General features: G+C 41.9%; 1 protein-coding gene across 1 annotated transcript in view; it reads right to left on the reverse strand.

The window, feature by feature from the left end:
• The window catches only part of LOC123755383 (uncharacterized), a 246,532-nt gene that overhangs the window by 4,035 nt on the left and 225,734 nt on the right, over positions 1-16,763 (reverse strand). The window contains exons 4-5 of the mRNA XM_045737958.2: positions 7,971-8,043; positions 1,451-1,603 (exon numbers count right to left, since the gene is read on the reverse strand). Of these exons, the coding sequence (XP_045593914.1) occupies positions 1,451-1,603; positions 7,971-8,043 (226 nt within the window). The remainder of the gene's footprint in view (positions 1-1,450; positions 1,604-7,970; positions 8,044-16,763) is intronic.

Genomic DNA, 16,763 nt, shown 5'->3' on the forward strand with positions numbered 1-16,763 from the left:
TATGGACTGATAAAAACAGGGTATTTAAATCGAGCATAATCTGGAGAGAACTAAATTAGTTTTAAGTTTCCTGTTTGATAAGATTCCATCTTTATATTAAGCAATTCGAGGTTTGAATCTTGAATTTTTTTAATTGTTTCGTATTTGCTTTTGTTATTATATATATAAATATATATATAAATATATATATATATATATATATATATATATATATATATATATATATATATATATATATATATATATATATATATATATATATATATATATATGTCGTACCTAATAGCCAGAACGCACTTCTCAGCCTACTATTCAAGGCCCGATTTGCCTAATAAGCCAAGTTTTCATGAATTAATGTTTTTTCGTCTACCTAACCTACCTAACCTAACCTAACCTAGCTTTTTTTGGCTACCTAGCCTAACCTTACCTATAAATATAGGTTAGGTTAGGTTAGGTAGGGTTGGTTAGGTTCGGTCATATATCTTCGTTAATTTTAACTCCAATAAAAAAAATGGACCTCATACATAGAGAAAAGGGTTACTTTATCATTTCATAAGAAAAAAATTATAGTAAATATATTAATTCGGGAAAACTTGGCTTATTAGGCAAATCGGGCCTTGCATAGTAGGCTGAGAAGTGAGTTCTGGCTACTAGGTACGACATATATATATATATATATATATATATATATATATATATATATATATATATATATATATATATATATATATATATATATATATGGTAACTGAAGAGAAGAGCAATAGCAAAGATATTAAACATAGCAACACAGATAAATGGACCAAAATATGCTATAGGGGGATAGGAGGGGAAATATGATGCATGTAGAGCAGGGAGAAATGATAAAGGGAGAGGAGGGGGACAATGATAGATGGAAGAGTAGGGGAATATTGTATTGTGGTGAGAGAAATAGTGAACCACGATGACACAAGGCCGCAGGAGAATTGTACATCTGTTAGTTCAAGTGAAATAATGCAGTTATGAAAGCTATAAACTAGTGGAAAATGGAATAAAGAATAAAAATATACAACATAGAACAAGAGAAGGATAAAAACAATGTAGAAGAGAACAAGGAGGAAATCAGAAGGATTAGTGAAGATTATAATGATTGAATAGAGACACCATAAAATGGATTAAGGGTAAACAAAACACCCAATCAAGTGGTCACAATATGTGGATATTGAGCCGACCGGGAAGATACAAGGAAGATAAATGTAGGTTAGGTTAGGTTAGGTTAGGTTAGGTTAGGTTAGGTGGAGGAAAATATAAGTGCAATCAAGCATGATAAAGGATAGAGAGAGTACATCAAACACTGCCTCTCTGTCTGACTGTCTGTCTGTCTGTCTGTCTGTCTGTCTGTCTGTCTGTCTGTCTGTCTGTCTGTCTGTCTGTCTGTCTCTCTCTCTCTCTCTCAACTCAGGCCAGTTACCATTGATGTCGTAGACGTCGACAGACTCGCAGCCCAGACTGCACGAGCGGGACTCAATGTGTTCACTAGTGAAGTTGGCGTCTGTGCAGCCGTCGATCCGAGAGCTGTTACTCCGAGGGGAGTAGCTGCACAGGAAGCACTGCACCGCCCCGCCTGGAAAGACAAAAAGATCACAACACACTCAGACGGGATCGACGACAGTCCGCCTCCTCCAGCGTGTCTCATGTGCTCCTCAAACTAAATGTGTGTGTGAGTGGTCATTTGAGCCACGGGGGAACTATGAGGAGAAAGCGCCAGGCCAACACGACTATAATAAGATCTATATTAAGGGGTATGGGGCGTACTACTGCCCACAGGATGGGTATGGGGCTCACTACTGCCCACAGGATGGGTATGGGGCTTACTACTGCCCACAGGATGGGTATGGGGCTTACTACTGCCCACAGGATGGGTATGGGGCTCACTACTGCCCACAGGATGGGTATGGGGCCCACTACTGCTCACAGGATGGGTATGGGGTCACTACTGCCCACAGAATGGGTATGGGGCTCACTACTGCCCACAGGATGGGTATGGGGCTTACTACTGCCCACAGAATGGGTATGGGGCTTACTACTGCCCACAGGATGGGTATGGGGCTCACCACTGCCCACAGAATGGGTATGGGGCTCACCACTGCCCACAGGATGGGTATGGGGCTCACTACTGCCCACAGGATGGGTATGGGGCCCACTACTGCCCACAGGATGGGTATGGGGCTTACTACTGCCCACAGGATGGGTATGGGGCTCACTACTGCCCACAGGATGGGTATGGGGCCCACTACTGCCCACAGGATGGGTATGGGGCCCACTACTGCCCACAGGATGGGTATGGGGCTCACTACTGCCCACAGGATGGGTATGGGGCCCACTACTGCCCACAGGATGGGTATGGGGCTTACTACTGCCCACAGGATGGGTATGGGGCTCACTACTGCCCATAGGATGGGTATGGGGCCCACTACTGCCCACAGGATGGGTATGGGGCTCACTACTGCCCACAGGATGGGTATGGGGCCCACTACTGCCCACAGGATGGGTATGGGGCTCACTACTGCCCACAGGATGGGTATGGGGCCCACTACCCGCCGCAGGGTGGGCCGGGTAGTGGACTTCAATCCATAAGTATTGTGCGAGTGTAATTACTAAAGTGTTGTTACAGGATGAGAACTATGCCTGTATGTGCAATATATCAGAACTCACCTCTACAAATATTGCAATGTACAAACTCTTGTGATTATTATTGAATGTTGAAAGTAATGTTAAAGTTGGTAACTTTGTAACAAAACCATTACCCGTCTACCAAATGAATAATACACCAAGGGCCAGATTCACGAAAGCACTTACGCAAATACTTACGAACCTGTACATCTTTTCTCTATCTTTGGCGGCTTTGTTTCCAATTATTAAATTGATCATGAGCTCCGAAGCACCAGGAGGCTGTTTATAACAATAACAGTTGAATGGGAAGTTTTCATGCTTGTAAACTGTTTAATATGAGTATGAGTATGATTACTGTGGTGTCTAGGACGGTAACAGCCAATAATATCTATACTATTCGGGAGAATGTGTGTATGTACTCACCTAATTGTGCTAGCGGAGGTTGAGCTCTAGCTCTTTGGTCCCGCCTCTCAACCACTGCACACATGCCCGTTCGATTTTATGGCACTGGCCACCTAAAATCGTCCGTTCTACTAAATACTTTCAAAACAAACTTTTCAAATTTGTTTTTCTTATAGTAATACGCGCCATTATTCATTTATTTCGGGAAAATGAATAGAAATGTCCTTCTGTCAATAATTTGCCTGTATTCACATAAAGGAACTCTTTGGAGGACTTCCAATCCTCCTCCGGGAGGTTCTGCAGGGCCCTCAGCGAGGCTACCAACTTCCTGCAGGAGTAGTTCCTGGGGCGGCCCTTCAGGTCCTCACGTACGAGGGCCTTCGTACGTGAGCTCGTGCCTCTGGCGCCTTACAACCAGCTGCTCGAGGTTGATGGGACTCGTTAGCCAGGGAAGGCAGCTCCTCTAGGGGAAAGGAAATGCCTACTTCAAACCTCCGCTGCCTCGCGGCCTTACTCACTGATGAGACGGCCTTCAGGAGTTAACCTCGATGAAAAATCCAGAGTTGAAGCCCCCTAAGGCAGTTCGTTGTTGACTTCAACCTTGTTCTGATAGGTCCTGCGACGGCGTTGGAATGAAACCTATTGGCGTTTCCATTGGAAAATTTCAGCAACGTGGAGAGGGGGGCACCTGCTGCATGGGCAACAGCTTCTCCTCCATATCGACCTACCGAGGCTTTGCGCCCTGGAGAGGACACTCCAGTCTCGACAGCCAGAGCGCAACTCCATAGTCTCCCGAGACTGCAGGATGCCTTCCACTACAAATACATAAAACAAACGACTCTTCCACAGCTCCGAAAGTTTCTCAAGCCATCAACCCTTTATCAGAGTATAAGGGGTAAGTATTCATTAGTATTTATTACCGTGAGGAAGATTACTGAAGCACTCCAGGTACAGTGAAGCTGTGAGCCTGCTGTGTAAGAGAAGGCCATTACAGCACTTACCACTTCTGAATTAATTCACACGCGGTAATGGACGCATTGAATTTCTCTGTAACTTGCGCATTTTGCATTTTTTTCATGTTCGTCTGAGCCAAGAGATAAGTGCATCAATGTTCCATGATCCACTTCTGGTTCGGACAAGCTCTCAGGGGAAAATGCAAATGCAAACTTTCCTTCTTTACAAATGTGAACATCGCTCGCATAATACGTGAAAGCCTCGGCTGGAACACCACTGTAAAGTCACCTGTAAAACCAATGACAACCTCCGCTGGAACACAAATGTCATAGTTACCCAGCGAACTGCCGCACGACGTAAAGTTCAAGGTAAGAGTTATAACTTGTTCTCTATACAAGCATTAGCGAACAATCGACTTGAGAATGGTCCAGGACGGACCGAAACGTCGTCGTCCCTTCACCTTCTAGTGTGTGGTCTGGTCAACATTAGCGAGCAGTTTTCGCCATCGGTTGCCACAGCAGAAAACACACTGTGTGACGGAGCTGTATGGTTCAGCTGTGTGATGTGGTTGCATGGTGCAACTGTGTGATGCAGATGTATATAATACGGATATGTAGTGCAGGTGTGATGCAGCTGGATGTGTGGTGCAGCTACACCGGCTGATGTGTGGTGCAGCAGCATCGGCTGATGTGTGGTACGGCTAATGTATAATGCAGTTGATGTATAATGCAGTTGATGTATAATGCAGCTGATGCATAATACAGATGATGTATGATACATTCAGTATTGTGCTTCCAAACAGACCCGAGGAATATGCAGACACGGAATGACCATAAATACATTACGATAGCTGACAGGTGTTTGAGCAGGTGCAGTATCCATAAATTCATTTCTACAGCTGACAGATGTGCTGACACTACATTATCGCACTAACTTAGCTTCCCAAGCTATACCAACTAACCTAGAATTCCTGATTTTGTGCTTCCTTTTCTAGAAATGACTCGGAAGCGCCTTCACGCACACGCCGTCGGAGGACCTATCAGAACGAGGTTGAAGTCAACAACGAACTGCCTTAGGGGGCTTCAACTCTGGATTTTGTAAATCAGCTTGAACGGATTGGTATAATTCTTCCCATATTTCAGCCAACTATTCATTAACTATTTGTTTTTCAATAAATATTCAGTCATGTTCTGAAAACAATACTATTTAACGTGATGAACTAGGAAAATACTAGTCAAAACACTGAGCAAGAAACGACAGGCCTAGTTAATGAACTAGAAACCCATAAGGACTAGGTACCGAACTAGAAACCAAAAGTCGAAATACTGAACAAGCTACCACTCTAGATATCCAGGGAACAATTATAAAGTATGTGTATTTATTTGTAAATGTCTATGTAATGCGCCCCTTTCTATGGAAATATAACCGAGAGAAAGAGAGAGAGAGAGAGAGAGAGAGAGAGAGAGAGAGAGAGAGAGAGAGAGAGAGAGAGAGAGAGAGAGAGAGAGAGAGAGAGAGAGAGAGAGAGAGAGAGAAAGAGAGAGAGAGAGAGAGAGAGAGAGAGAGAGAGAGAGAGAGAGAGAGAGAGAGAGAGAGAGAGAGAGAGAGAGAGAGAGAGAGAGAGAGAGAGAGAGAGTGTTTTCTGTGTGGCACAATATCTAGTATTATTCACTCATATTCGAGGACTGCGGTTTTGAGTCCTGAGGCCGGAACGGTAGCATTTGGGAAAGGTTTCCTTTCACCTGATGCCTCTGATTCCAGTAAATAGGTACCTGGAAGTTTGACGGCTGTTGTGGCCAAGGGAGTTCACAGTAGCGGACTATTAGTAATACACACACACACACACACACACACACACACATACACATATACACACACACTACAAACTATTTAACACAAGGGGCACACGCACTAGGGGAGACAGGTGGAAATTGAGTGCCCAAATGAGCCACAGAGATATTAGAAAGAACTTTTATAGTGTCAGAGTAGTTGACAAATGGAATGCATTAGGCAGTGAGGTGGTGGAGGCTGACTCCATACACAGTTTCAAGTGTAGATATAATAGAACCCAATAGGCTCAGGAACCTGTACATCAGTTGATTGACAGCTGAGAGGCGGGACCAAAGAGCCAGAGCTCAACCCCCCGCAAGCACAACTAGATGAGTGCAACTAGGTAAGTACACACACACACACACACACACACACACACACACACACACACACACACACACACACACACACACACACACACACACACACACACACACACACCACATCAACTCGGGGAGGCGTGACTGAGTACCAGACCCTAACCATTCGTCATGCTCATCCAACATCAATTGGGAACCTGTTTGCAAATCTATTGAACGGCGGTGTGCCAGGGAAAAAAACTAGCAGAGTAAGGCTTACCAAGAACTAGGAAACAAAAGGCTCTATAAGCCTGCTAGCAGGAGTGTATCGAAAGAGAAAGAGCGAGGCAGAGGGACCGAGTTCGAGTGAGAGAAATAAAGAGAGAGAAACAAGCGTGTGTATGTGAGAGAGAATAAGATCGAGGCACTAAAGCTCACCCTCCAAGCCTCCATATCGAACATGTCAAACAAATGCAACTCATGTCAGGTCTCTCCCTCTGCTGGATCTCTTTACCCGAATCTCTAAAACGCTTGGATCCTCTCTGGAACTAAATTCTATTTGGGATGATAAATTACCTTTATTGCATATCTTTCAAAGTTCACAGTGGGGGGTTGAAAATTCAAGAAATGCTTCTTAAACTTCAAAGACGCCATAACTCAATCATTTTTCTTTTCTCTGTTTCTCTCCTTTGGTCTTCAGTGTTACATTTATTTTTATCAAACGAATTCACTCACGAGGAAAATAGTGTGGCTATGCACTTGTATCGAACTTGCCTCCCTGGACTAAATGTTTTCCGATTGATTCTTCAGGCTATTGTGTGATCTAAACCTAACTATTTAATACTTTCAAGTAAATATTAATATTCTCATGTATTTGAGAAAATAATTTTTTTTTAATATATTGCATTTTAAAATTAATGAATGCGTCTTAGGGGTCGACGACCCCCCTGAAAGAGTTCAGCCTAAGGATAGGTTGATTGGGAAAGATGTTCGACTTTCGTAAGTGAACACACAAATGCTTTGGCCCAATTAGGTGTTACAAAGCTTTTAACTGAAATTAACTAGTCAAATGTTACCTTACAAGCTTCCCTAGTAAAGTCTTTCACCACTAAACGCTTACAGTAGAAGATAATTACATGAAAACCCTGATGATTTGCCTATCCATCCCCGGGATGGTTGTCCTCTATAAACTCCCCTCTCATTTCCCCTTAGATTGGACCCATTAGTTACCTACAGGTTTCAAGGGAGACAGAGAATCAAATCGCGGGGATTCTTTTGCTGTATTGATTAAGGCCATTCAGTAATTAATCCTGAAATGTACCTCAAATAAATACTTCATGCTGTAATTTTACTGTCAATAATGTGTGTGGGTACAAGACCTGGAGTTATTATTTAAGAGTTTGTCAAGTTTTGGGCTTCCATTGTAAGCGTTTATCAAATCGCATTTTTTTCCTTACAGTCCCTGTCTTGCTTAACTGTCTTACTGACTGTCCTGCTGTCTACTTTCTCACAGACTGTTCTGATTTCAACTGTCACGGAGGAAGACAGGGTAGAGCCTCGTTCGGCTCTAACGGTGATACTGTCACTGCTCTCTTTACAGTATCCTTACTGTCGGCTCTGTACTGTAGACAGTTTGACTTACCAGCTGTAGACAGTCTGACCCACCAGCTGTAGACAGTTTGACCCACCAGCTGTAGACAGTCTGACCCACCAGCTGTAGACAGTCTAACCCACCAGCTGTAGACAGTCTGACCCACCAGCTGTAGACAGTTTGACCCACCAGCTGTAGACAGTTTTACTCACCAACCTTTGCAAATCTCACTCGTAACTCACCTGGTGCGACAAAGAGTGTGAGGGTGAAGAGTGTGGCCAGTGTGACCCACGCCCACAAGCACGCCATCACCGCCTGTGGGAGAATACACACGCTGGTTAGTAGTGAGTGTGACAGTGACATGCTAGTGAGGGAGAGAGAGAGAGAGAGAGACGGCAGTGACACGCTAGTCAAGCCCAGAGAGGCACTGCTGCTCAGGTCATGTAACCACGTGTTAAAACCTATTGTATATCGAGATGGGGTCAGGTCACCAACCACCTCGTTCAGGTCACCTCGTTTTGAAATTACCATATATCTCACTGTTAAATAAACTGACCCGTAATGTAATTTATACAAGACGTAAAATTGGTTTCAATTACCCAAATATAATTAGGGGGGAAAAAAGACTTGTAAGAATAGTCTCATAGACTTGTAATGGAATAGACTTGTAATAGATTAGACTTCAAGGAGATGATTGAAATCTGGGAGACGTTTATATATATCACCTTGCAGAGATTACAACGAAATATGTATGGGGAAAACAGGACGAAACCTTTAGATCAGAATTGAAGAACACAAACATGTAGAATCATGTTGTGTGTCAACTATCAACTATCAATTGTCAATCAATTGATTTTTTTCCACACACTAACTCGGGTTAGTTAGTGTGGATGTGTGTGCTCAGGTACAAACCATGTACTCAGGCCATGGTACAAAGGTACACTTTGGCCCAAGGATACAGAATCACAAGCAATATAGTCAACTTTCGCAACTTACCGTAACAATCCATTTCCAAAGTTGCGTATACTGTTGCAATTTCCCAACTTGGGGGGGGGGGGGGAGGGGGGAGTTGTTCCGTTCCACTGGGACAAAGGAACAACCACTTGGGACTTGTCTCTACTCTTCAAAGTAAGTTCACTGTACCGTCATTATCACCTATGCTTTACATGTGGACATTTTGTGTACGTGGACATGTTGTATATGTGGACATGTTGTATATGTGGACATGTTGTGTATGTGGACATGTTGTATATGTGGACATGTTGTATATGTGGACATGTTGTATATGTGGACATGTTGTATATGTGGAAATGTTGTATATGTGGACATGTTGTATATGTGGACATGTTGTATATGTGGACATGTTTTCCCCTTAGCCAACATGCTGTTATCCTATATATTCCTTGCTTCTTGATCTATAAAATAGTTTCAAATTAAGAATTAATTCTTCCTACTGTATTTGTACTATTATGTATTTTGTATTTAATCCAGTACTATTTACATTTGTATCATATCTGATACATTTTCCTAACCAAAATATTATTTGAATATAATTTCTTTCAACGCGCGTAATTCCTCGGGTTTAATTATGATATTGAAACCTAACGAACGCGGTGCGTACGATGTCTATTGTAAAAAAAAAAGTATTGTTTTCTAAAAAAGTTCGGAAAAAGTCCCACGGGCATTTTTTGTATCCAATGTTACCACTGTAATTGCCAATTGTGTGGCGTAGTAATGACCATTTTATTTTGCTACGACAGTTTCGTGTGCCAGGATAATTTGATTTCGTAGCATAATAGTCTTGTGGATCAGGGTCAGTTCTCAGCGAATACAACTCTTAAGAGATTTGCAGGCTTCTACACCCTCTTGTTCAGGCTTCTATACCGTCCTGTCTAGGCTTCTGAACTGGTAGGTTCAAGTTACTTTCCTCCTGTGTACCCATACACATTCCTCCTGTATACCCATACACTTTCCTCCTGTGTACCCATACACATTCCTCCTGTGTACCCATATACTTTCCTCCTGTGTACCCATACACATTCCTCCTGTGTACCCATACACTTTCCTCCTGTGTACCCATACACATTCCTCCTGTGTACCCATATACTTTCCTCCTGTGTACCCATACACTTTCCTCCTGTGTACCCATACACTTTCCTCCTGTATACCCATACACATTCCTCCTGTATACCCATACACTTTCCTCCTGTATACCCATATACTTTCCTCCTGTATACCCATACACTTTCCTCCTGTATACCCATACACATTCCTCCTGTATACCCATACACATTCCTCCTGTGTACCCATACACTTTCCTCCTGTGTACCCATACACTTTCCTCCTGTGTACCCATACACTTTTCTTCTTTGAATCCAAAGCTGAGGACTAAAACAGTGCAAGCAAAACCAAATAGCAAGTAATAAGACAAAGAAATATGCAGATGTGGAAACGGAAAAATTTATACAAATTTTCCCTTTTCAGAAACGAATGAATAATACCAAGAAAATAAACACGTTTCTTTGGCCCAAACTTCTGATATTTCCATCCTAAATTGTATAAGACTTCAATTGAAGAAAGACAGTTATATAACTTTATTTAGCTTGGTTTCCTCGTGAGAAACACAAAATGTTTCGGTAGCGAAGTCGACCTCACCTAAAAATCATGATTTCTTGTTTTTGTGGCTCAAAAAAAGGAGATGATAAAAGCCACTAAAAAATGCTACGAAAAAATATGCAAGGAGATCGAGACATAGAGAGCTTTGGAAGACACCAAACAGGTCTTCATGGATCAAAGACTCGATGGATTTTGAGGCCTGCATTGGCCTCACTTGACTCTTGAAACTGTACCGTATAAAATTAGTTTTACACGGCCAACCTGCGTCAGGACAAGCTTGGCTTTCCTTGCAGGAGAGGAAAGCCTAGGTAGAATCAAGGGTATTTACCTTGTGATACAGTTATCACACCTTAACATCTACGTAACTACTACAGCCACCACCACAGTAATTACTAATACTGGACACCACCACTAGCCCAAAACCACCAACTCTATAACTAAATGGAGCTGCAAGAGACCTGTCAACAAAACATCCAGGAAGATAACTACAAGAGTCGGAGAGAAAAAGATTTGGGAGTGGATATAATTCCAATACCAATAATACTAATAATAATACCATATTTATACGTAAATAGGGTGACATAAGCAGCAAATGGTATTCTGGAAAACATTAAAACGTCGTTTATAAACCAGAATCAAAATCTACTTTAGAAACCATAATCAAAACATCATTCAGAAACCAGAATCAAGACTCTTTTTAAGACAACCTTCTTAAGCTTATGTTTCACCAAAACTGGAATATTAAGCACTGGCATTGATTCCCATTCCTTGTGATCCATAACACCAAACTTCAAAAAGGATAAGAGGTTTGCTACAAGATTAATGCCGGAGCTAAGAGGGCGTTTAAGCAATGAGGATGCCTTGGATCATATCTCTTCATAACCAGAAGGGATATGATCACAACTTACAAGATACCGAGGGGGGAATAGACGAGGTGGACAAACACAGCCTCTTGAAATTGTGTGAAAGCAGGACGAGAGGACAAAAGTGGAAGTTGGAAATGAATATAAGTCAAAGAAATGTAAGGAAATAATCGCACCCTTTACGAGTGGTCAACAAGTGAAATGCACTGAAAGAAAAAATTGTAGAAGCCACCTCGTTTGTGGCCTCGTAGCCTGGTGGATAGCGCGCAGGACTCGTAATTCTGTGGCGCGGGTTCGATTCCCGCACGAGGCAGAAACAAATGGGCAAAGTTTCTTTCACCCTGAATGCCCCTGTTACCTAGCAGTAAATAGGTACCTGGGAGTTAGTCAGCTGTCACGGGCTGCTTCCTGGGGGTGGAGGCCTGGTCGAGGACCGGGCAGCAGGGACACTAAAGCCCCGAAATCATCTCAAGATAACCTCAAGATAAGATAACCTCTATTTACAACCTTTTGGCCAGACTCGACCAAGAATTCGAACGTCTGAATCGTTCGATTTGAAACAATCTAGTACAAGAAGGATAGTAGGCGGGACACAACGAGCTTAACCTCACGTCCCCGTGGTCACTAATTGGTAAACACAATAGTTTACTGACTAACCATCAAGTATACTTTAGCCCTGAGCATATTTCAGTAAGACAAACTCAGTAAGGTGTATACATTGACAAGCGAAATACACCAATCGGTGTATTCATTCCTCCAGGGGCCTGATTCACGAAGCAGTTACGCAAGCACTTACGAACCTATACTGATTTTCTGTATCTTTGGCGACTTTGTTTACAGTTATTAAACAGTTAATGAGCTCCGAAGCACCAGGAGGCTGTTTATAATAATACCAACGGTTGATTGGCAAGTTTGTTTGCTTGTGAACTGTTTAATAAATGTAACCAAAGTCGTCAAAGATTGAGGAAAGATGTACACGTTCGTAAGTACTTGAGTAACTGCTTCGTGAATCTGGCACCAGGAACCGTGTACGTCCTCACATATATGGCCGGCTTTCCTGATCCTCCTAAGGGTTTGAAAACTGGTTTTCGAATCTGTTTGCTGCAAAAAAAAACCGATAGCTATGATTGCGTCATGGAACACACTTATAAAAAGCTTCGAACGTTTCCATTGAATGGCTTAGTGTTCGAAGTTTTTTTTCAGTTTTTTTTCAGGCGAAAGGAGAAAGCGCCAAGCCATTAAAACTATATAATACTTGGAAGGGATCAGGATAAAGATTTGGGATGGGACTGGAGGAACGGAATGGTGTCCAACCACTTGGGCTGGACGGTAGAGTAGCGGTCTCGCTTCATGCAGGTCAGCGTTCAATCCCCGACCGTCCAAGTGGTTGGGCACCATTCCTCCTCCCCCCCCCCCGTCCCTTCCCATCCCAAAACCATATCCTGATCTGTTCCAGGTGCTATATAGTTTTAATGGCTTGTCGATTTTCCCCGATATTTCCCTTCCCTTCCATTGTTATGGACAAAAAAAATGATCCCTAAAGATAGGGCCCAAGAGCTGGAGTCCAATGTAACCTATGAAGTTCCCTGGGTAAAATGAGAAAGCCATGCCAAAAAATTTTAGTTGAATAAAAAGATATCTACTAAAAAAAATTTAATAGATATCTTTAAACGCAAAAAAATTGCATTCAAAGATATCCGGGCGTACATACAGCTAACACACAAACACACAGATATTAACATCTGTTTAAATTGATGTAGCGTAGAATCTTAACTACATTAACAACCTACGTTATGGCTCGTTGGCCACACTAATGACGTGCACGAATTGTTGGGTTGTCGTGGATAATTAAAATAATAATTAATTATAAATATAATTATAATTAATTAATTATATTAATTAATTAAATATTAATTAATTAATAATTAAAAATATTAAATATTATACAACTTTCCGGTGTGAAAGTTGCATAATATGTGTATAATATAATAGGAGGCCTGGTCGAGGACCGGGCCGCGGGGTCGTTGAGCCCCAAGAACATCGCAAAAGGGGGGGGGAAGGGAACGATCAGGAGAAAGCGCAAAGCCATTACGACTATATAGCCCTGGGAAGAGGTCAGGATAAGGATTTGGGATGGGACGGAGGGAAGGAATGGTGCCCAACCACTTGTGGACGGTCGGGGATTGAACGCCAACTTGCATGAAGCGAGACCGTCGCTCTACCGTCCAGTCCCAAGTGGTTGGGCTAAAAACATCGCAAAGGTAAGGCGAAGTCATTACACCAGCGTGTGGTCCACAGAGAGGACAATGAGTGGAGCCAGAGCCACCACAGCCTGGAACCTCCGGCAGTTAAAAGCGGACAATAGATCCTGGAAGGTGTCACAATTTACCTGCAGTGGTCTCAGCCTTGCAGGCTCCTGCATAACCAAGTGGAGAGAGACAAAACCACTCCGGAAACTTTGCTTACTGCCGAGCACCAGTACAAAGAGAGTAAAATAAAGTTGACAGCCAGGAAAGGAGGCATTTTCTAAGGCCATTGTTGTGGGGGCCGCTGCTGGCCTCTACACAAAGCAATCTAGCGTCCTGTTTTGTCTTCAAACTCACTACAAAATAATATGTATAATACTTTCGCTAAATGCATAAAAACATCATGGGGATTTTATTTGAATATATATATGGCGAACATGTCTTAATTAAATACGTACTAAAGGTATTAAATCAAAATTTATTTTCGAGGGATTTTATTTTATATACAATATTTTATATATCTTTATTTTATGTAAATATTTTTATATACAATACTTTATATATCTTTATTTTATATACAATATTTTATATATCTTTATTTTATATACAATATTTTATATATCTTTATTTTATATACAATATTTTATATATCTTTATTTTATATACAATATTTTATATATCTTGTGATGGTTTGGTTATGTATGGAGACTACATGTGCCTTGCTGCTTGTCATATAATTAGACATCTTGAAAGGGATGTCGTTATCTTAGGATTGTTTATGCAGCCTATCCTTATGTTTTGATAGTACCTATAGTAACGATGAGCACCATAGTACATATACCGACGTACAACGAAAATAGAAAGTAGAAATCGGCACTCTTGACTTGAACAAACTGCAAAACAATTTTCTACTTATGTTGCTAAGACAAACTAACCTAACCTAACCTTCCTAGGCCAAATACACGATATCTGAGGCCTAATATAGTACATATGTGTACTATACAAGGGCTAGAAATATTGAAGTTTGCATTTTAACTTAATTTTTTCCGACTCAATAAAGTGAATAGTACAAATTTCTACTAATTGCTTAGAACAGTAATCTTTGTACTATGGTGCACATAGTTACAAAAACTGCTATCTAAACAGGAGAATGAGTTGGTTTATAAGATATCCTCGCAAACAACATCAAAATAATTGACAGATACAGCGGCGACAGAAGACTGGGCATCGGCGAGGCATTATACATCACAACAGTGACAACAGAAGACTGGCGAGGCATTATACATCACAACAGCGAAAACAGAAGAATGGCGAGGCATTATACATCACAACAGTGACAACAGAAGACTGGCGAGGCATTATACATCACAACAGTGACACCACAAGACTGGCGAGGCATTATACATCACAACAGCGACAACGGAAGACTGGCGAGGCATTATACATCACAACAGTGACACCACAAGACTGGCGAGGCATTATACATCACAACAGCGACAACGGAAGACTGGCGAGGCATTATACATCACAACAGCGACAACGGAAGACTGGCGAGGCATTATACATCACAACAGTGACACCACAAGACTGGCGAGGCATTATACATCACAACAGCGACAACGGAAGACTGGCGAGGCATTATACATCACAACAGTGACAACACAAGAAGATTCAGCGGTATGCCACCAGGCTCGTCCCGGAACTGAGAGGATTGAGCTACGAGGAAAGGCTAAAGGAGCTGAACCTCACATCCCTGGAAAACAGAAGAGTAAGGGGAGACATGATAACCACCTACAAAATTCTCAGGGGAATTGACAGGGTGGACAAAGACAAACTCTTCAGCACGGGTGGGACACGAACAAGGGGACACAGGTGGAAACTTAGTACCCAGATGAGCCACAGAGACGTTAGAAAGAATTTTTTCAGTGTCAGAGTAGTTAATAAATGGAATGCACTAGGAAGTGATGTGGTGGAGGCTGACTCCATACACAGTTTCAAATGTAGGTATGATAGAGCCCAGTAGGCTCAGGAATCTGTACACCAGTTGATTGACAGTTGAGAGGCGGGACCAAAGAGCCAAAGCTCAACCCCCGCAAGCACAATTAGGTGAGTACAATTAGGTGAGTACAAGACTGGCGAGGCATTATACACCAATTAAACCAAGCCTCGCATCAATAGCCAACTAGCACCAACTTACACTCTGCGAACTACAAGAACACGACGGAAACTTAAACGTTCAGCACCAGCTATAATGCAGAGTCGTTGGGTCAGGATTTTCGATGAGTGTGTTCTTCGTTATCTGAAGTGTGACGTGTTCAGTCTGAAGTGTGACGTGTTCAGTCTGAAATGTGACGTGTTCAGTCTGAAGTGTGACGTGTTCAGTCTGAAATGTGACGTGTTCAGCCTGAAGTGTGTCAATGGTGATGACTTTTTTTTGTCCCTTACCTTGGTGATGATGCCTAGAAGCATTTCGGTTTCAAGGCGCTTTTTTTTTAATGTTAGGTATTCATAGGAAGGGACAGTTTAGAGCAAGGTTCAAGAGGTCTTGTTGGTCCTGAGTAAGTTCGAAGATTTTAATGTTTATGTCGCCATCTTTCGCACGTGTAATCTTTAACTGTCCACCCTTTAGGGCTGACAACTTTCCTAGGGCCTTCGTTTCTACCTGAGTTATGTGTTGATGATTTAGTTTGCGTAGGTCGCTGTTGATGATTTCCCCTAAGTTGTTTCGGGCTGTCGAATTGGGTCCATTTATTGAACTGCTGTTAATCCTGCTGTTAAAGGGTTTGCATGGCTTTAGTATTTAGTTGATGCCGTATGAGGTCTTGCCTATAGGTGAATTCTGTGTTGCGGAATGCTGGGTCTTGTGGGTATTATATTGGTGAATATTGGTAACAGGTTTTCATTTGATGTTTCATTGAATATGACGGGATATTCATTGTTGATTATTTTCTTGTTTAGGGCTTCTATCCCTCTGAGGAGTGGTTTTGCATCTTAGATTAATTGGAAGAAGAGTTCTCCAAATGTCATATATTCATGGTTGACAGTGCCTTTATTTAGGGTTTTAAAGCTTAAGTAGCACTTGTCTTAAATGAGTTAACAAAATAAGTGATAGAATCCATAGTAGCAATTGAAGCAGTGAAAGGATTGAAAGTCCGAATATTTGCCAGCGTCACATATGCTGATGATGTTATCATGACTTGGTGTGCCACTTGTTTACTGTTACAGTTATATCCACTCCCAAATCCACGAAGTGAAGAGGTAACAAATATACCTCTTTCCGATTCCTGTAGAATGTCTTTTTTTCCTGATG

The sequence above is a fragment of the Procambarus clarkii genome, chromosome 20 (genome assembly GCF_040958095.1).
Source record: "Procambarus clarkii isolate CNS0578487 chromosome 20, FALCON_Pclarkii_2.0, whole genome shotgun sequence".
Taxonomy (NCBI): Eukaryota; Metazoa; Arthropoda; class Malacostraca; order Decapoda; family Cambaridae; genus Procambarus; species Procambarus clarkii.